The 22,782-nt window shown below is 33.5% G+C and overlaps 1 protein-coding gene across 4 annotated transcripts in view; it reads right to left on the reverse strand.

Moving 5' to 3' along the window:
- The window catches only part of GRIK2 (glutamate ionotropic receptor kainate type subunit 2), a 721,691-nt gene that overhangs the window by 120,689 nt on the left and 578,220 nt on the right, over positions 1 to 22,782 (reverse strand). For all 4 annotated transcript variants that reach the window (XM_065911321.1, XM_065911322.1, XM_065911323.1 and 1 more), the window contains exons 13-14: positions 7,608 to 7,726; positions 3,786 to 4,003 (exon numbers count right to left, since the gene is read on the reverse strand). In XM_065911321.1, coding sequence (XP_065767393.1) covers positions 3,786 to 4,003; positions 7,608 to 7,726 — 337 coding nt within the window. The remainder of the gene's footprint in view (positions 1 to 3,785; positions 4,004 to 7,607; positions 7,727 to 22,782) is intronic.

Genomic DNA, 22,782 nt, shown 5'->3' on the forward strand with positions numbered 1-22,782 from the left:
GTGAAGAATTAAGCTCAGGTTTCTCTGATTCCAGTTTCCTTCTCTCTTAACTATTCTAAATTGTAGGCTATAGGTTCAGAAGTATTAAGAGATTTACATTAGATATTTGACACTACTTAAATGTCCTTTCAACATGTGGCAGAATTTCTTTAATGACTATAAAAGTGGACACCTATTTCCTGTGATATCTTTAGGAAAGACAGACTATATTAATATATGTAACAAAACCAGAGATTTCAGGAAGACCAAACCCAGAGAGAAAATTTGTAGAAACTGAAAAATCTGAGTCACGAGTTGCCCAGAAGCAAGGTGATTTCAGCATCATTTTGTAAAACACATGATTCACTTTGAAAATATAGGGATTCTCAAGAGACCGTAATACCTACAGGCTATAGCTGAGTTATTTTTGAGTTGATAATCTACATGCATTCATTCTCCTAATCTTTATACTCCAAGGAGAAAAGAATGGGCTAGTTGCTTGGTAACATTCTGTATTGTGTTGGGGTGAGGTTTCAGTTTGGCCGCACCAAGTTCCTAGATTCAGAGAAGAATGTTTTAATTCCTAGTTTATTGTTTTTCAATAAGATCCCTGGGCCCTCATCTATTTTATTATCTAAACATGACTATGAACATATTGGTGATGTCATATAGCTCTCTATTGTTTTACATGAGATTACAATGAAGAACCACCGTCTGCTCAATTTTGAGTTATTTTCCCAGTCATTGCTTTACATTTATCCCTGGAGAGAGTGTGCGGCGTGTAATGGATATAGGGGAGATGAATGAAATCTTCTTGACAACAGTATACATGTAAGGTCAATGAACAAAGTCAAGCATGTTCTTTGGAAAAATAATTATTCCGTGTTGTAGAATAACTGTGTAACTCTGTTTTTGCAATACTGAAGACTCATCCCTCCTTTAAGCCCAGATATCTTGAGCCAGCTCTTGCTTGTAGTAATACAACTTTACTACTCTTTAAAATAATTTTTGGAACTGAGCAGTTCCAGAACAATTAGCTAACAGCGGGGTCTTATTCAATTAGTAAAAACAGGATGGAAATTCCTTTAGAAAGTCAATGCCTTAAGGGTGCTTCCTAGAGTGTTTGTATGCATTGCTGTTAATTAAGAAATAAAATAATGGTATCAGATGTAAATTGACTACACACAATAGTCTCTGATTCATTGTAGAATTTCAAAATGAGTGTGCAATTGCTTCAATTCCAGATTGGTAGGGATTTTTTTTTTTAATTCATACTAATAGCTGATATAGAAAGTGAAGTGTTCATCTCTCAGTCATGTCCCACTCTTTGGGACACCATGGACTGTATCCACCAGGCTCTTCTATCCATGGAGTTCTCCTGGCAAGAATATTTAGTGGGTTGCCATTTCCTTTTCCAGGGGATCTTTCCAAGCCAGGTATCGAACCCGGGTCTCTGGCATTGCAGGCATATTCTTTACCATCTGAGTACCAGGAAAGGAGCTTTCATACGAAAAAAAATTTCATACCAATAGCTGGTATAAGCATATAGTTTAACAAGCCAAAATATGCAGCTGAAATTAGTATCATTTAGGGATACACTAAAATAACTAAAGAAAAAAATCAACATTTACTGAATACTGTATCCTTTCAAATTTTAATGCCTTTTCAAGTTTCAGTAGTAAGATGTCAGCATGTGATAAAACTAACAACATAATTGTCACCTTAGCGATTATCACTGTGTGGTTTTTATTGTGACTATCGCACATTCCCAAAGGTTTCAATTTTACAGAAAGAAAGTCTGTGCTGCTAGAAACAGAAAGTTGTTTCACATCAATTTTCTCTGGGTGCTAGAGGCACTCCCATGTGTGAGAAAGGAAAACCAGAGATGAAAGACCAAGAAGAAAAGTGAGCAGCGAAGAAAAGTGAAGTTAGGTAAAATGACACTGCAAGAGAGCAACTGAACTAAAACAACAACAGCAACAAAAAGCATAGCAGAAGACGAGAAAGATTGTAAAGAAAAGAAAGGGAGAAATAAGCTCAAAGATGGGGAAGAGGTGAAAATTTTCAAACAGTGATTTTTCCAGAGGTGTACCTTGCTATAATACACAAGAGCTTTGAAACAGGGTATGTGAGTAAGCTAGAAAATAAAAGCAAAATTTGAAGTATTTGTGAGGCTAAAATAATTACTTCTAGTATCAGATCACTTGCATTAGTATTTTATATGCATTATTGCACAAACTCAACTTCAAAAGTCCATTGAATACTATGATAATTTAAATGGACCACATATTCACTCTCTACAAAGTTACTGACACTGATGATATACATTTATAATTGTCAACAGCTAGTCTCCTTTTTTATTAAAAAAAAGGTTTTTTTATAAGAAAAACAGTCTCTATTAAAATTTAATACTCAATTGGGAAAAATGATCAATTGCAATTAATATAATCAAATAGCACCATATTATCTCAACGACTTGCTCATACTTGATTATTCAATAAATTTGATTAAATGATCATAATTTTCCAATTAAATGTAAAATATGCATCCAATCTTTAAGCTAGCCATTAAAAATATTCTCTTTGAAAGCAATTTAATTTTAAGAATTATGTGGATTTGACTAAAACATTCAATCGATCTCATTCTTTAGGCATTTGGTGATCTCCAGAACCCCCCAAAAAGCTGATTTAATTTGGCAAGAATTTTACAAAGAAAATTATATAATTATTTGGCAAGTTAAGTCATATAAAATCCTGTTATATGATCGCTGATCCTGTCTCCAACAAACTATGTGTCTTAACAGTGAGAATTAGATACTATTTGCTCTAGAATACCCAAGGTGTAGCACAATTTCTGGTACTTGGTAGGTGCTTACTGGAGGTTTGGTTGAAATAATTTTTATAGTTTGAGTCAATTATTTTTTACAGAGAAAAACAATCTACCACTTCTGCCCACTTGAACTGCCAATTGCATTTGTGTAAACAATGAAGGAAAATACCAAGGCTTAAAACTTTGCTAAACTACAAACAATATAAAAATAGTAAAATAGAAAATAAATTGAGACATGATATTGAGTCCCTAAAGTGGAATCTCCTCATTGGCTCTACTCTGACCCAATGAGATTAGTGGAAGTAAGGAGACAATCTGAATATTAAAAAGGAGGACAAGATGCTCTGCGCCTGGAATTTGGTGCCACCATAATTTCCATTTAAATGTTTAACAGACTTCCCCACTGGAAACCACTGCATGCCAATGGAGTAGCCCATTTGGAGATTCTACGCCTTCCAGAATATTAGATGATGATTGTCCAGTGAATAGGAAACTGTTTGTGCTTATTTTCCTTGTTTTTCTGTAGGCTCTCAACAAGTAAAACCTGTTCCATCTTAACAGAAAGAAATGCTTGTATGGAAAACATTCTTGCAAGTAATCATTTTATTCTTCTGGAATATCCACACCTTGTAGAGTCTGACTCTCCCACTATTCAATTTTCAGTAGATATATTACTTTATCTATTTACATTCAATGACAAAACCTTGGTGGGGAAAATAATGTTACTTCTGAACAGATTTTCCTTCAAACAAAGATGAAATACGTATAAAGCAACAACTCCTTGCCATTTGCAAGTATTAAAATGATTTGCCTTGATGACCATATATTTAGCTGAATATGTCTCCATCCCATGAGAGATATGCTATTGATTATTCTCTACAAATAACAATGTTCCTATGCTTTTACATTCATTAACAAGAAAAGGTTTGTATTCTGTCATTTTAATACATAAATTTTAGATAACCAGTAGGACTTACCTTGAAAAAAGTCATGGTTGCACCATCCTCTACTGCTCCATACTCTATCTTGGTTTGTTTAGCTAAGTCATCAGCAGAGTCAATAGGGGATTCCATGCGTTCCACTGTCAGAAAGGCGGCTAAGTTAGCAGTATACGAAGAAATGATGATAAGTGTGAAAAACCACCAAATGCCTCCCACTATCCTGGTGGAGAGCGCTTTGGGCATGAGCTCAGAACCTAACAAAGATTGGGGGGGAAAGGTGAGACGAATACAGAGAATTTGATCAGCAGTCAGGTACTTTTGGTCATAGTGGAAGAATGGAATCACTGTGTAATAAAAGCTTAAATCATAGATTTACATATCACTTTAGTAAGCAAGGAACAACCATTGGGAGAGCAGAGGCTAATTTCAGGTAGCATGTCTCTTAGGACATCTGTGTTTACATATAGTGACAGGAGACTGGAGCTCTACCTGAGACAGTATAAAATAAGAATCACATATTAATGATCTAAACCTTTATAAAAATAGCATTAGAATCGAGAAATATCTCTCCTGTTTATAAACTACTTTTATAGATTTTCATATTCTTGTTAGTTAAGTAGGTTTTAGAAGAAATGACTTAATGTACATTTTGATCCATTTCTTAAAAGCTTTATTTATGTGAAATTTCATTACTCATGTGCATGAAGCTCAAAAATCTTGTCCATACTGCCATTTTAAAAAGTAATGTATGAAAATAATTTCAGTTATCCACATTTTGTGAGCCAGGGGGCTTCAGTTCAGTGTTTATTTTAAAATAGGTAGCAAACTATTTTTTTATGCATGAACAAATGTCTCCTGTCACTATAGTTAGCTTCAGTGAGGGAAATCAGAATAAGAACAAATAAATTGGCATAAATTTATTTTTACACACATATACAAATTTCATAGTAATAGTACAATACGTGGCTGGAGTTGCCTGCTCATGGTTTTAATAAAAGAATGAGATCTGATCATTACATTTTGCCTTTGATTATTATTAATTTTAATTAATTTAGATTATACATTAAAATTCTAACACTTTTTAAATTGTCTTTTAGTTTTACCATGTTATTTACAGCCTTAATATGTAAATGTATAAATATCAGCATGTAAAACTTTTTAAATATGAAAATTATACAAAAATTATGTATATATATTACTATTTACCCTTCATCATTTTGAACCTATAATCAAGAAAGTACTGTCTACAAGTAAATTAATTTTAATAAGGCTTGAGTAAAATGGAATGAAGCAAAGATGGACTCCATGTTTTATATATTTTAAAATATAATAACGAATACAGTAAGATAACATATCTCTTTATGCATTAAACATACAACAAATTATTCATGCTACCATTGAAAAGAAGTAGTATCATGACTTGGTTCTAGCAAAACAGCCCATCTTATACTGCAGTTCATCTTACCCTTGCAATTTCAAACAAACAAACAACATTTTAGAAAGCAGACAGACTTGGACATGACAGCCAACTCCAGCTCCAGACTCTTGCCTACCACTCTGTAAGGAAAACAAAACAAAATAAAACAGAAAAGTACCTTTCTGATGGAGTTGCTCCTAGGCCCTGTCAGACACACACTTGGACACCGAAACACTAAAATATTCCCACCATGGCCAGCAGCTTTGGCTGCCCAGTCTACCATTTCTTTTCTTTTCTTTTTTTTTGGAACAACAACACCAATAAAGTCAAACAAGACTGGGAAAGAAAAGAACAGTGGAGACATTCGACAAAAAATGGCCCAATTACCACAAGTTCATATCTTACCCAAGGACTTAAAGTGAATAGCTCCTAGGCTGTGAATCAGAGCCTGGTTAGGGGCTGACTGTCATGTACTCAAGGTAACGTCATGTCCAGCACTGTATCCCACTAATTCCTGGGGAGCTAGGCATCAGCCAGAATAGTATGGGTTCCTCTTTCATGTATCCACCAGCAGTGAAGTAGTTATGTGGCAAAGCAAATGTACATTTGAATTTTTCATTGCTTGGATTGCTTGTCATCATTTTAGAGATATTAGATATAATTTTATTTCTAATTGCTAGATTTTATAAATATCAAGTTCATCTCACCAATATTGAAATTCAAAAACATCCAAATACTTCATAAATTATACATAAAAATAATATCCTATTTTTCAAAGTGGTAGGAAAAATAATTTTAAAAACTTTATTATGGTTAGATCTTTATGATGAGAATAATTTGTTCCAGGCTATCAAGGTTAGTTATTAGTAGGTTACTAGCAATGTTCCTGGGTAAATCACATAATCCAGTGCTACTTGGAAGAGACGCCTGTTTCATATGACGTATTTTTATTCACTTTTATATTTTAAAAGAACTCCAATATTATCATCCAACTGTAAATAAATCTAAGGGGGGAAAAAAGCCACTGGACCCAAAATGTACGAAAGGGCAAATACAGTTAATAATTATTCATTTTATTTAGAGAGAGATGCCACAAGCTTAATTAGTTTATGTAAGAGTTCTCTGAACTTTCAAGTTTCAGATTTAAATACCTATAAGGCTATATATCTGGATGTTCATATTTTTAAAAGCAAAAATTATCTCATTAGTAGGATTGCTTGCAACATGAATTTAAGTTAATTTTTCCTTTTAATATGTAAATATTTACTTTTAGTTTAGGAAGCAGTTTATAAATGAAACAGAAATAATGGATTTATGCATAATATTAAACATGCAAAAGCAAAGTACCTATTTTATTAACAACAATTTATAACTTAACAATAAATTTTCTCTTCTTCAGTTCTGTAATGAAATTGCCAAATGAATTTCTTCAATGTGGATCATAAATACACCAGTAAAATTTAAGGTAAACCCTTATATGGGTATGGTAACTCTTATAAATAAGTACGTTTTCTTTCCTTAATCCGGTCACTGTCAGTTGTTAAAGGGCATTTTGCTTTATTTACAAAATTTTAAAACTTAAAAATATTACATTTTAAATGCAAAAAATAGTCTGGTTTTGAAATCCTTTATATTGAGTAGCAGGTCTGACATATTAATTTACTGAGCTTTATATAAATATTAAAAGATTAATAAAAGAAATCACAGCAGCAAAAATAAAAAAATTAGCTTGGGAGAACTGAGACTAAAATAATAAATTCATAGTTATAAATATACCATTAAAACATATTGCATGTATTATGTCATTTTCTAAGAAATGTAGCCTTTACTTTTAACATTAATATTATAATTTTTAAATAATTATGAAAGAGTATTTTTGCATGCACTTCTCAGCATGCAATACTTTATATTCTTATATACTATCAGATGCAGCTAATATTTTACTTGTAAAGGTAACTCTAAATGGTTAAATATTTTATTTTTACAAATTTATATGCAGTAGATTTACTAATCATGCAATATAAAGGCATCTAGTCATCAAGAATTGATAGGAAAGGGAATTTTTTACATCAAAATGAAACAGGAAACAGGAGCAATACACTGTATTCTTGTCTCAAGAAGATGCAATCTTAATAGTGCTTTAAACGCAGCTTCTAGCTAATGGATCAGGTTAGCTTGGTTATCTATGAGATAATGTATCTACCGTAGGTTAAGAAAGTTAGATGATATACTTTATGTGCAATTGCAAAGCTAACTATTTTCTCAGAATCTCCCTTGGATGGGATTTGAGAATGCCTAAATGCATCAGATAGATGGAGAAGCTGGATTATGGTTACATGCAGAGAGGCACCCATGCAAGCGACTTGTGCCAGCGAGAGCTGTCACCCCCAGCAAAGAGTGGGACATGGTGCCCAAGGGAAATAGCAGGCTGAATCGTATACCTTGCTGCATGAGAGCTCCAACTCCAAACCAGAAACTATTTAGCAAGGTGAAATTGTTTTCCACCACGTCTGAGTCAGGGTTGCAAGGGTGTGGGTTATACCACTCATAGGGACTAAACCTGTGGTAATTGACAGAAGAAAAGAATATATTTAAATGGCAGTAAGAAGACATTCTATCCAGTATTTTTGCTGCAAAAGAAACAGAAAGACAGGTAAGATTAAGCAGAAACCAGAAATCAGCACTTTTATAGTACAATTCCATATTCATGACAGCAAGTTCTAGGTTTTAAAGATACCTGTCCTTATCAGCTGATTACATACTAAGATGATTAGTAGCATTTCTTTACCATATATGACATAAGAGAAAAATCTATGTATCAGTAAACAAAGATTTTTAAGATGTAGAATTTTCAAGAGCAGGATTAACAAATTTTTTTTTTAAAGACTAGAAATTCATTAAAGAAGAAAATAAACAGGTATGAAATAAACATTTTTAAAACTATGGAAAATTGCTAAAGACAGAAGAAATCATACACAATCACTTTGAGAATTTTTTATGATATAGTAGAGACTACCAAAGTGAAAGAGATGAAATAATCAGTGAATAATTATTTTTTATATAAGAATAGAGTACCATGGATTTATATCTTAATGTGTGACAAACTCAAATCCAAACAGAAAACCAAAGCAGAATGAGCTACACTCTGATATATGCTCCTGACTTCATTATATGTTTCAGAGAGGCTGGCAATATGCCAGATATCAAAGCAGTGTGAGAAGCAGGAATGCACACAGAGACTGGTATCCACATATTATTTGTTTTCAAATCTACAATTACTTTGAATCACTGTTTTAAGACAAAGAAAATTAATCTAATTTTTGAGGCCAATTATAGATGGTTTTAGAAATATAAACAAAATCTCTTAAAAAATTTAAACCAAGAAACTCATAAGTTGTCATGTGTACACATAATTTATCCTAGTTATAAGCCAGATATATTTTTCAATTAATGGTACTATCAAAAATAAACTAACAAAATATTTTCCCTTATATCTCAAATTTTAAAGCCACTCTTTTACAAATCAAAATTAGTGTGCGTGCCCTTTATGAAAGCATTAAAAAATCTTGCATTCAATCAAGGTTATTTGAATAATGTATAATGTATCTGTCACTTCAGAAAGCCCAATTTTCTTCACAATAATCTTTCTGACATATTAAAATTCAGAAGATCAAACAAACCATTTACATCTTCCTAATGCAGTTTTTAGAACACCCTTGTTTTAATAGCCTATCCTTGACAAATGAAGGAATGTTTTGTTTGGGTCTCTAAGTTAAACTGGTACACTGAACAGAAAGGTTGATTGGATAGTAATTAAACATTCTGATCTGATTTGTTATGTTTGACTGAAGTAGCACTAGCTTTGGTGGTAAACATTTTACTTTTATTTAAATTCCTTTATTACTTTTACCCTAGTAAAAATAGTTATATACATTTTTTTTAGTTATATACATTTTTAAAAGTACTTCAAAGTATTAGAATGTTGGTCATCAAACTTTATCCAAGACTGTCTTTTTTAAAAAGCAAAATATTATTAATTTTCAATTAACTATCTATAAACAACAGACACTACAGTAACTATATATATGTGTATATATATACATAGTAACAATATAGTAACAATAGTTACTATAAATCTAGCAACCAGATCACAGGCTCTGCAGGTGAACCATGCATCTCCATGACCTTGGACAAGTTATATAAACTCTATTTTCAAATAATAAATATTTTAAAATGTGACTTTGCCTGTAGTTACATGTTCTGACTCCTATTCTGACTCCTGGATAATTAAACTTTTCTTTTCCTACTGTTGACAGTATATCAGCTATAAACATAAAGCTCGTCTGTAAAAGCTGAATTTAATTTTTGTACATAACAAGTCCTAAAAACATAACCACAGAGAGTGAGCACATAAAACCTGGCTAATCAAGATCTCTGGTTTTCACACAGAATCCCATGAGCCCTTGAATTTTATAAGTGCTTCAAGGGAGTCCATGGAATGGGCAGAGGGAGATGTATTTTGGGGGGTTGCAGAAATGGAGGTATAAATCTGGAGGATTCTGCCCTTCCTCTCCACATGCATATATATTTATACATGTACATATAAAAATATACATATATTTTTAACTCTGAGAAGGTAGGAAAGGAAGGAAGGAAGACAGGGAAAGAGAAATGAGGAAAGTGGAAGGGGAAATGGAAAAGGTATGGAGGAAGAATCTGGAAATACACTGTTTCCAGAGACTAATAACTACTGCAGTGAGTGATTCTCACATATTTAATTGAAAGAAAGGAAAAAATGTATGACAAACTAATACTTAAATTCAAATTATCTACACCTTTCACCTTCTCCACTCTGTCTGCTTGTTACTTTCTCATGAAGATCTCCAGTGGCCCCAAAAGAGATAGAATTAGCCTAACAAAAATGCTATCTAACTTGAATTTGCCATGTGTTCTTCGTGGTGACACTCGGAAAGCTTTTCTTCTGTCTCCATTTGATGCAGTAACATTCTTCTAATGGTGTGATAAAAGTTAACCTTCAACACACACACACACACACACACACACACACACACACACACACACTTCACTGGCCTTGCACCATCCTTTGTTTATCTCCCTCACACTGAAGTCAACACAGCTCTGATTATAGTTCCAGTCTGTTTTTTTTTTTCCTAAGCTGAATTACCTCTCCCATCTAAGATTAACTGCTATGCTTAACACTTTCCTTTGTATTTCCAACAGATCTTGAGTCAATATGGATTAATATTTCTTCTTCTAATTCTTCTGACTCACCATTTTTAAAAACTCTATTGACTTCCACACTTTTTTCTGCCCATCAGAAAAATTTCAATCACCTCAAATCTATATTTAATCCTAATCACTTCCTAGATCTAAAGTGAATTTCCAGTGGCCAGATAATAGACTTTTCAATGCTAATATGTTCAATATGAACTCACAATCTTTCTCCCTAATCCTTCCCTTTTATTGTCTTCTCCATCTCTGTCAATAGCATCACCTGCTGACATTCCCAAATCAGGTTACAAAGGTCCTGCTCTTAGTCCTTAGTTCGCTTATCCTGAACACTTTAGAGTCAGCTTCAGTTCTTTACATTCCTTTTCTCCTAACACTGACCTCCAAACAGTTCTCAATTTATTTCAGTTTACCTACAGAAAGACTTTCATTTCCACCTCTCCTCCTTCCCTGTTTATTTTCATTGGCATTAATACCAGTTCAGGTTGTTGATATTCTGTAGCTATAGTCTCCGAGACGGTCTTTCCACTTTGCATTCCAAATTGAAAAGCTCTAAATATTGCTTCCCAGTTTATTTTCATGTAGAATAATTTTTTAAATGATACAACCCTATTAAAAGCAAAATTTCAATCATGTCTACAGCCTACGTACAAAATACCCAGACATTTAAGCATGGAATTTAAGATCCTCTGCATTGTGATCCATAATACCATTCAGGATTATGTTCTACTGCTTTTTTTCCTACTCGCCAGCCTCTGGCCACTTCCCCCCCAAATCCTATATTGATTCTTACCATTTCTTTGACCATCCTGTCCTTTAGCCTGTAATACCCTCTCTACTCCCTCCATTATTCAAATCCTACACCCACCCTTCAATTCCAACTCACTGCCATCATTTAGTTTTACCTCTCCTGATCTTTTCTTGGAGTAAGTATCTAAGGTAGAGACTGGTAAGTACCCCTAAGTATTCATTGTTCTGCCTGAGTTTTACTAGGAACATTGATGCCCACCTAATACAACTATACTTTCTTCCCTTGAATGCAACTAAATATGAGCCTTTGCAATATGAACAGATGTGATGTGTATAACTTCTGATAATTGTTTTTAAGAATTTGCCTTGGACTCTCTTTGCCTTCTTCATCTTTTAGGAAATGGTGATGACTACAGATTTTTAGAAGCCCTGGGCTGAGGATGACCGAGACGCTCATGACCCTTATACTACACTCCTCTTGGCTGCAGAGTCGAAGAAATAAATGCTTTTTGAATCAAACACTGTATTTTTGGCTATCTTTGTTAAAGAAGCATAATCAGTACTTGAATGACTCAGGTTCTCTGCTCATTTTTAGAGATCTATAGTTCTAAAAACTTCGTTACATTTATGATAGCCTGGTTTCTTCATTATAATTTAATACACATATCTCCCCTCTTTTATTAATTGTGAATGAGTACATGCAAATGCAGTGTCTGATTAATCTTGTGTCTCCTACAATTTCTAGCAAAAGTGTTAAACCTAGTGGTCATCTAAAGCATATTTGAATTATTCTGATGATCTTTTAACCTCTCTTCTCTTTCCTTTTCAATTTCTGGCTATACATCTAAAATTATAATCCTATTTCTCTACACCTAATATCTCCTTCACCCTATGCTTCCATCTATGTAAAAGTCATTTTGAATGCATCTTTTTCCTTAAGACTATCACTTAATCATTTTGCAGCTTCTAATGAAATTCTCACTGAACGCCAGCCCTTTGATATCCTCTCTTTTAACTTCTGTGATGTGTTCTCCTGATTATTTGCTCTCTGCTCCACTAACAGGAGATTCCTTTTGGCTAAATCATGGCTCTCAGATCTTTCCTCCCTCTTTAATGACTTAACACACTCGCTGCTTGAACTCCTGTGCTGATAATTACAAAATCCTCTTAATTTATAGCCACAAATTTTCTCTCAAAGCATTTCCATCCATTTTTGTATATTCCAACTTCGACAGCTCACCATTACCTTATACTTAAAATGCCTAAAACTAAAACCAAAAACTTCTACCAAACTCTCCTTCAACTTTTTTTTTTAGCTCTATAATGATGCAGCAATTCTCTGAGTTGAGATTAAAAGCTTATTTCCATTTTATTTTAATCTATCTCCTTAAATACAAACAAATGTGATACACTTAAGCTATATCAACTTTTGCTTTATAATGCCTCTTTGTTTTATTCCATCCATACACTTTCATCTCAGTTGAGTAGATGGTTTTAGGACTCAGTTCCTACTTGTTTCCTATTTTCTCTATTTTGTTTTGCAAACTGTCTTCACATTAAGTTTTGCACCATGTGACTCCGGTTGTCTAGAACAAATCAATTCTACTAAATACCGAATCAGGTTTAACCTTCTATGCGTCTGAATTTCAATGTTCTATATAATATGACTCAATGTGTTTAACCTTATTCAAACTAATATGTAGACTGGCCAGTTGTCTCACTTTGTTTATGCTGTTCTTATTAATAGAAAAATCCTCTTCCCTTCAGTCTATTCACTCAGCCATGTGTCTGTGCTCCTCCTTTCTGAAATTCCATACTGCTTACTTTTCTTCCAAAGCCTAGTTATTTCAAATCTCTATATATTACATTTTGCCTTGTGCTCTACTATTGGCATTTCATATACTAATTTTGTATTTTCAAAATTTTATGAGGCCTTTTAGATAGGCTGTTTATCAATATAATTATCATTATTCATATTTTACTTATTAAAATAAATTTAAAATAAATTATTTTAAAATAAAAATAATATTTTTATTATTTTAGTGCCTAAAAACTGCCTAACAGAATGCCTACAGGATTGGTGACTATAAAACTTGAGTTTCAGCCACATGTATATTCTGTACTTGATGACATATTGCTAAATCTCTCTAAGTTGAAGATTTATTTCTAAAGAAGAGCAAAAAAACTAAATTAAGCATGAGAGATAATATATGCAAAGCACTTTGCAGACTATACAGTGCTACAAAAATGTTAACTAAAAGTGTATAATCTTTTAATGATTTCTTACTCTAGAATCTTATATAAAAAATAATTTAGATTATATATGAAATAATCTGCTCATTGAGGAAATACTTTTACCATATTATGCAAAATGCTAATTTAACTTTTATTTGAACATATTTTATAGCAGAGGCAAATTTTATCACAACCAATGTGGAGAACACAAATGATTTTTATATTACATATTATTTTAAACCAATGAGCTATATACTTTCACATATCTGGACACTATTTTTGTGCTGTTTCTTTAAGCTGCAGTGACCTTTCTGCAAAGTGTCTCATTTATATTTCAGGATTTAAATTCAACATAAGTTCATCATCATTGTTATATCATAATAATCCTCAGCTTTCATCTGCATCATAAATTCAAAGCAAATCTTTTTGAAAATTCACCAGAAGTAACTGTGATATTATGAATTTTTTGCTCTTCTTTACTCTGCTTAATTATTTACTGAGACAGCAATTCTTCACCTCATTTTAAACTTGGGTTAAATTGGTTGTAATAGGGGAATTAAACAATGTTCTAACGGAAACATTTTTTAAACAAAAAAGACATACCATTTCCAAAATCAAGTATAAACAAACATTCTAGCATGAAAATACAATTTTTTCAGCATTATATACTATTTACATATTGACTTTTTTTCAGGGGCGTATAATTAAACTGAGGATGTAATAACAAATGATCTTTTGATACTTTTCAGTTTCACACCCAAATAATTTGAAAATCTACAATTTGTTATTCAAATCTTCAATATTACTTATTTGATTAGTGGGGAAAATAGACTATTTTAAATGATGGTCCAAGATTGATACATTTTACTGAATAAAATGTAGAATTCTCAGGAGAACATAAAATTGTCCTTCTGAATAAGAAAGGTTATGGAATCCAAATTTGTTCTCCTTTTTTTTTTTAATAATCAAGTGACAGGTGATGCTGGATTGTTTAGAGAAAAAATGAGAAGCAAGTAAATGCTACATAAAAAATCAATATACATTAAAACTGTTCACAGAATAACTATAACCCATGTTTTCAGTCAAAATTCTGAATTTTCCAAGAATCAGTCCCCTCTTCAGCTATGTTCAGCTATTCACTGCACATAAATGATATAATTTATTGATACATTTAAATGACATACTTGGTCAAAAGAGGTGATCAGGGTAGATTTGCACCAATATAGGTTAGCATGAAGCCACCAGTGTATTTGGCACTTACTTGAGAAGCAGAACATGGAAGTGGATGTCATAACCATCCCCAGAATTAAAGCAAATAGCCATAAATGTGAGAATATTTCTAGAAACTGGATCTAAATGGACTGAGAGGCACTAAGGTCACTCCATTTCTAGGAGTTGAAGGCCCCATTAGTTTAATTCAGAAATGCCCTGAAGAGAGCTAGCTATAAGAGCTCCCATACTTGGACAGAAAAACAGATTAAAATCCAGGAAAGGGACAAAGCATGCGTATTTATTGAAAGTACACCATTTTGATGACATCTCTGGTGGGAGCAGGCATAACATGGGAACTTTTAAAGTCTCTGAAAAGCAGGGTTGCCTTGTAGTAGGAAGAGTTTAAAGCAAGGCACCAAAGAACCAATTGATTTGCTCAAAATAAGTCAAGGTTAAACAAAACACTATTAGAAATGAAATATAGAATTAATAGCAATAATATCAGTTTCTGTCATACTTGCCAGTTACAAAAACAAGTGCAGCTGTATTCTGAACTGCCACAAATGACCAGAGAGAATGACAATGTTAACGTCATTATTATTATTAAAAGCTGAGATTTAGATCAGGGATCTTCCCAAGACACACAGAAGGCTAGAGTCAGCTGTGCAATCAAGTCCCTTTTATCTTATTTTGCAGTGTCCAATCCTTATCATACCCCATCAAAAAGGAAAAGGGAATTCTTATGTTCTAATTCAGTTCCCTGTGATAGCAGTGAGAAACAGCTTGATTTTCGTCAGGGATCAAAAAAGACTTTTTATTTTATCACTTTTTAGCATACTTATATCTTGCACTCTGTAAAGTCAATTCTTGCACATTCAGAGCATTCAAAAATTAAGATTTAGTTAATGCCTTGATGTCACTGGAGTACAAAAAATATTCCCAAATTTTTCAACAAAAGATCACATTTTGATTAACAAAGACATTAACTACTCTCTGATTTCTATTTAGAAATATTGCAGAAGAATGTCAGTTTTTAAATTTACCACCTGAATAAACCTGATAAAATATTATAAATGTTAAAATTTAATAATACATGCATAGATATGAAATCCTTAGGGAAAGTTCAAATTCACCTAAATTTAAAGTATTTTTACAATATTATCTTTTCTCTATAATTTTACCATCACCACTTGAATTCTAGCTATTTTGAAAGTGAATATAATATTGCTTCTCTTACACTGTCAGGGAAAGTTATATTTTTGAATCCATGAAAAACACTAAAAGCAGGAGCCTCAGCAATTTCTGTGAACCATCACAGTATCTTTAAAATGAAATAAATCAAGTTAAGGGAATTTAATTTAGCATATTGGAAGAGGAAAAAAGTGTTCTAGGGTAGGCGCTTATTTTTCAAAATAATTTATTTTTAATTAACTTTGATTTCAGAAAAGAAAATGTCAAGAAGTAAACTTAAAATATTTTTGTGTGCATACTATAAATCATGATCAGATAATGCCATATGACTTTGGGAAAGTACTATGTCAAACACGGTGCTGCTGGGGTCTCTTTCTGACATCTGTAGAAAACACAGGGGTTCCCAACAAGAAACTTTTGTAAAAATCAACTTGTCATCCTAAAATTTAACCTGCCCTGTTATCTTTTATGGTTCTGAACATCTAAGATAGAGACAGTTTCCTCAAACACGAACAGCTTTACTCCATAGCAAATAAAACAGCGGTATCTTAGTAGTAGGCTCCACCAACAATCAAAAGTGATTCTGAGCAATTGCTTAAAGGGCATGACCTGCTTATATTCGGGGAATATTATTTTACTTTCAGGTGTTTTTTTTTTTAATTTATTTGATTGCTTTTTGTTTTCTGAATCCTTACTACCAAATAGGCCACATTAGGTTCATAATTAATTCCAAACACTATCCCTTGCCAGAAAATTAGTTCTGTGATCATTCCAAATAAATAGTTTATATAAACTAAATAATTTATTTGACAAAAACAGATGATTGATATTCTATAGCAGTTAATACTGTATATTTTATGTTGATAGTCATCAATAACAAACACATATCCTGAAATAGTTCTTATTATTCAGTAAATTAAATTTGTTTTACTTGAAGTGACTGTGTGTGCATTGGATTATGAATCATACAAGCTCATACTGGAATATTTTAATTGTGCACACATTAAAGACTACAAGAATCAGTTTTTAAGGAAAAGACTTTCATGGTTATAGTTAATTCTAGTTACCTTCCAAATCATTAATGAGCAGGATATTAGTTAAGGTTGTATTGTGTTTTCAATGCTCAGATGTAAAAAGTTTCATAATGTAATATGATGTGGTGAGGTTTTGAAATTGGATGGAGTTAAACTATGGTTAAGAAAGAAATGAAAGGAACAAAACATTTGGAAATCATTATTACATAAACTAGGAGATAATATGAGTGGGCAATTTAGAAAGATGATTTTTAAAAATAAACGCAATTCAACAAAATATATTTAGTTTAATTAAATATATCTTAAGGAGTAAGAATTAGCTGTTATTCATACATTTATGACCATATTTGTTAAAAGTAGATAAATTCTATTTTAGTATATTAGCCTGTCAGCACTGTGTCAGAAGATGCCCAAATAGAGTGATGATTGGAAAAAAAAAAACAAAAATGAGAGCAATAACATGACTTCACACTCTAAACCAAAGTAACTTCCTTACTGCAAAAACTATAATGCTGAAGTTTCTCTGTACGGTCATTATTATCCATATAATTGCACACCTGTGCTCTCTTCTTGGCACATTCTATGCTGACTTTAAATTAACTTGAACATCTATGTATCTGATTCTCAGTTAAATCTCATCAGCTCTCTATCCTGTATTTCTAGCTGCCTATGAGAGATTTCCACCTGGTTGCAAAGTCATACCTCAAACTCAGCACAACTAAAATCAAACTGGTCATCTTTCCCATACCAAAACAACCCAATGTCTATACTCAACTGATTTTAAAAATAATCTAGGTATTTTCCAAAGCTCAAGATGAATATTCTTGAAGTCATCTGTCATCCCTTCAATGTCTTTATTCAGCATATCACCAAAGTTTACTGGATTTTTCATCAAAATAACTTTTGAATTTGCCCTTTACTTCCATTTTGCAATTCCCTAATACTAAAATTTTAGCTTAGGCTTTATTTATCCCTAATGCAATAAGTCTTCCTGACTTTTGACTCTCCTAACACCATCTCTCTTGTCCATCCTACATATGATTACCAGGTAAATCTTCCTGGACCTTAACACTGTTAGTTCTGCCATCAAAACCCTACAAGAAATCAATATTGCTTCCAAACTTTTCTGTTCAATTTTCAAAGCTTTAGAAAGCTGAGCCTTCTCACTATATTTCCTATTGCTGTTGGTTAGTTAAGTCATGTCCAACTCTTTTTCGACCCCATGGACTGTGGCCTGCCAGGCTCTTTTGTCTATGGAATTTCCCAGGCAAGAATGCTAGAGTGGGTTGCCATTTCCTTCTCCGGGAATCGCCCCAAACCAGAGATCAAACCTGCATCTGCTGCATTGGCAGGCGGATACTTTAACTTTGAGGCACCAGGGAACCAATTCCATGTTTCCTTAAATTACATCACAACAAAAATCTAACAATCTATTCAAATAAACCAATAAATATCTCACATAAAACATTCATATTAACATCTCCACATTTTTGTTATTGCTGTTCCTACAGCTGAAGTATTCTGTTACAGTCAGTTAATTAAAACATACTTCTACTTAATGGACAATAAGCCTTTTCATAGGAGAAGACATACTATGTTTATTTTAATCTCCTCCATCTGAAATGCTATCTCCATTTTTCTCCTACTTAATATAGTTTGCCTCATCTTTTAAAGTCTAAACTGGGATAGATAGCATGCTGTTTAAAAGAAGGGAGAATGTCATTTTAATTTTACACATTGTACACCATTAGAACAATATTGGAAATAGAATAAGTACTCAGTAACAGTACTGTTTTATTGAGTGTGTGTACCTGTGTATATATACACATACACATATATATAATCCTGCGGCACCTTGTTCAGTATTACTTATAATGTGTGATACCATCACTTCAAATGTCAGATGCTGAAGAAAAATGACTTCCATTGGGTTAGATTCAAGATGAAATATAAGGTCAATGTAAAAAAATCAATTATCTAAATATATTTATTAAAATGTTTAAACAAATAAGTTGCAAATAATGACCACTTTAAAGATGTCTAGGTTAATCTTTAATTTAGTCTCTTATAAAATAGCACATTTGAAGTCAGTAGCAGATAGACTAAAACTATCCAGATAGCTTTTATTACATTTACAGAAAGAGAAATATTTTTTTCCTAAACTCTTTAAAACTTTAAAGAAAATTTTATGTGTATTTATAGGTCTTTCCTTCAGTCAATACACTGGGTACTTTTATACTTTACACTGTATTAAACTATTCACTGAAATATTTATAAAATACTGCCACAGGGGTGCAAAATTTATGTATATTAACTCCTCAAGAATCAGAAGTCATTGTTCAACATCATCTTTTGCAACTCTAGAAGTATGCTATAGATTATTTATAGTTTCAAGAAAATCTTAAAATTTAATTGCATTCAATTTTATCATTTTAATTTTATTATTCACAAATATTTTGCCTGTTAAATATGGACATCAGAAATGTTTTAAATTTAAAATATATGTCATATACATAAGACTCTATGTATGCAGACACTGTTGAACAAATAGAGAGATAAAGAAATGATTCTTGTGAAAAATTTTCCATCACTATTAGCATTCTTATCTGTCACCTTCTCTATGTCTTATCTTTCATCCTCACTGTCTTTATCTGTAGAGTTAGGAGGCTGCCCCAGGTCATCACTACAGCTTCTTTCAATATTAATAATCCAGGGTTTCAATATTCTTTCTAAACTATGTCCATTAACTATTGCACCATATTATATGAGTGGTTGGGACTTGCCCAGTGGCTCAGTAGTAAAGACTCTGCCTGCAATGCAGGAGGCTTGCAGAAGAGACAAGGTTTGATCCCTCAAGTGGAAAATGGCAACCCACTCCAGTATTTTTGCCTGGAAAATCTCATGGGCAGAAGAGCCTGGAGGCCTTCAGTCCTTGGGGTCACAAAACAGTCCAACACGATCGAGTGACTAAACAACAATAATAATGTGAGTAATTATTCAAATAGGACAAATAGGATAGGCTTTAAATATATAAGCAAATTTGTGTAAAAACTTTACAAAATAATGCAATTTAAGCAATTTTCTTTCAACATGCATATTTAAATTATGATCTAATAACATAATTGCATAAACTTGATGTTGATAAGAACTTTGAAAAGTGTCATTCATAGAGCATCGTTTAGTGTAGATTTGTCATTTACTACTTACTGTTGTATTTTAGAGGACTAGAAAACTGGTTTAGCTTGCACAAATTTTTATTGTGATCAAAGTATAGTTATTTCCTTTGTTTACTTAGTGGATATATGGATAGATACATAAATATTTGAAAATATCAATATATAAGGAGATATATACATATATAGGAATTAGAACTACAATAATGAAATATGTTTAATCAAATAAATACAAATAAAACATCTACTGATGAAATATCATTATAATAATTAATTCGACCTGAACACTTGACCCATATGCATAGAGACAAATGGTTTTGTGATTGTGGCAGGCACCCCACATTGGCAAGAAAGGGGAGACTCCAGTTAAAGCACTTTTCTATAGTTCCAGCCTCCTCATGAGGACATTAATTACTGCTTCTACCTTCCTGTCTATTTTCCTTGTATGGTTAACTGCCCTAAACTGGCTCTGATTTTTCTGGATACAGTTTAACCTCTCCTTTTCAGCCCATTTCTTCCTTGTTTACTATAACCCTGATGGAAGATAAAACAGCCCTCACATTTAAATGGCAGTGACAAGAGGGCAACAACGCAAACACTGTGATTGGCTGTTTCTCTAGCTCTAAGCGACCACTAGATGGACATCACTAGATGGTCAACACCGAAATCAGATTGATTATATTCTTTGCAGCCAAAGATGGAGAAGCTCTATACAGTCAGCAAAAACAAGACAGGGAGCTGACTGTGGCTCAGATTATGAACTCCTTATTGTCAAATTCAGACTTAAACTGAAGAAAGTAGGGGTAACCACTAGACCATTCAGGCATGATGTAAATCAAATCCCTTATGACTATACAGTGGAAGTGAGAAATAGATTTAAGGGACTAGATCTGATAGACAAACTGCCTGATGAACTATGGACGGAGGTTCGTGACATTATATAGGAGATAGGGATCAAGACCATCCCATGGAAAAGAAATGCAAAGAGGCAAAATGATTGTCTGAGGAGGCGTTACAAATAGCTGTGAAAAGAAGAGAAGTGAAAAACAAAGGAGAAAAGGAAAGATATTCCCATTTGAATGCAGAGTTCAAAAGAATAGCAAGGAGAGATAAGAAAGCCTTCCTCAGAGATCAATGCAAAGAAATAGAGGAAAACAACAGAATGGGAAAGACTAGAGATTCCTCCAAGAAGATTAGAGATACCAAAGGAACATTTCACACAAAGATGGGTTCGATACAGGACAGAAATGGTATGGACCTAACAGAAGCAGAAGATATTAAGAAGAGGTGGCAAGACTACAAAGAACTGTACAAAAAAGATCTTCACAACCCAGATGATCACGATGGTGTGATCACTCACCTAGAGCCAGACATCTTGGAATGTGAAGTCAAATGGGCCTTAGAAAGCACCTCTATGAACAAAGCTTAGTGGATGTGATGGAATTCCAGTTGAGCTATTTCAAATCTTGAAAGATGATGCTGTGAAAGTGCTGCAACTCGATATGCCAGCAAATTTGGAAAACTCAGCAGTAGCCACAGGACTGGAAAACGTCAGTTCTCATTCCAATTCCTAAGAAAGGTAATCCCAAAGAATGCTCAAACTACCGCACAATTGCACTCATCTCACACTCTAGTAAAGTAATGCTCAAAATTCTCAAAGCCAGGCTTCAGCAATACGTGAACCGAGAACTTCCAGATGTTCCAACTGGTTTTAGAAAAGGCAGAGGGACAAGAGATCAAACTGCCAATATCTGCTGGATCACTGAAAAAGCAAGAGAGTTCCAGAAAAACATCTATTTCTGCTTGATTGACTATGCCTAAGTCTTCAACTGTGTGGATCACAATAAACTGTGGAAAATTCTGAAAGAGTTGGGAATACCAGACCACCTGACCTGCCTCTTGAGAAACCTGTATGTAGGTCAGGAAGCTACAGTTAGAATTGGACATGGAACAGCAGACTGGTTTCAAATAAGAAAAGGAGTACGTTAAGGCTGTATATAGTCACCCTGCTTATTTAAATTATATGCAGAGTACATCATGAGAAATGCTGGGCTGGATGAAGCACAAGCTGGAATCAAGATTGCCGGGAGAAATATCAATAACCTCAGATAAGCAGATGACACCACCCTTATGGCAGAGAGTGAAGAGGAACCAAAAAGCCTCTTGATAAAGGTGAAAGAGGAGAGTGAAAAAGTTGGCTTAAAGCTTAACATTCAGAAAACTAAGATCATGGCATCTGGTCCCATCACCTCATGGGAAATAGATGGGGACACAGTGGAAACAGTGTCAGACTTTATTTTTCTGGGTTCCAAAATCACTGCAGATGGTGAGTACAGCCATGAAATTAAAAGATGCTTACTCCTTGGCAGGAAAGTTATGACCAACCTAGATAGCATATTAAAAAGCAGAGACATTACTTTGCCAACAAAGGTCCATCTGGTCAAGGCTATGGTTTTTCCAGTGGTCAAGATGTGCCAGTTGGACTGTAAAGAAAGCTGAGCGCTGAAAAATTGATGCTTTTGAACTGTGGTGTTGGAGAAGACTCTTGACAGTCCCTTGGACTGCAAGGGATCCAACCAGTCCATCCTAAAGGAGATAAGTCCTGGGTGTTCATTGGAAGGAATGATGCTGAAGCTGAAACTCTAGTATTTTGGCCACTTCATGCAAATAGTTGATTCATTGGAAAAGACCCTGAAGCTAGGAGGGATTGCGGGCAGGAGGAGAAGGGGGCGACGGACAATGAGATGGCTGGATGGCATCACCGACTCAAT

The sequence above is a fragment of the Muntiacus reevesi genome, chromosome 19, assembly GCF_963930625.1.
Source record: "Muntiacus reevesi chromosome 19, mMunRee1.1, whole genome shotgun sequence".
NCBI lineage: Eukaryota > Metazoa > Chordata > Mammalia > Artiodactyla > Cervidae > Muntiacus > Muntiacus reevesi.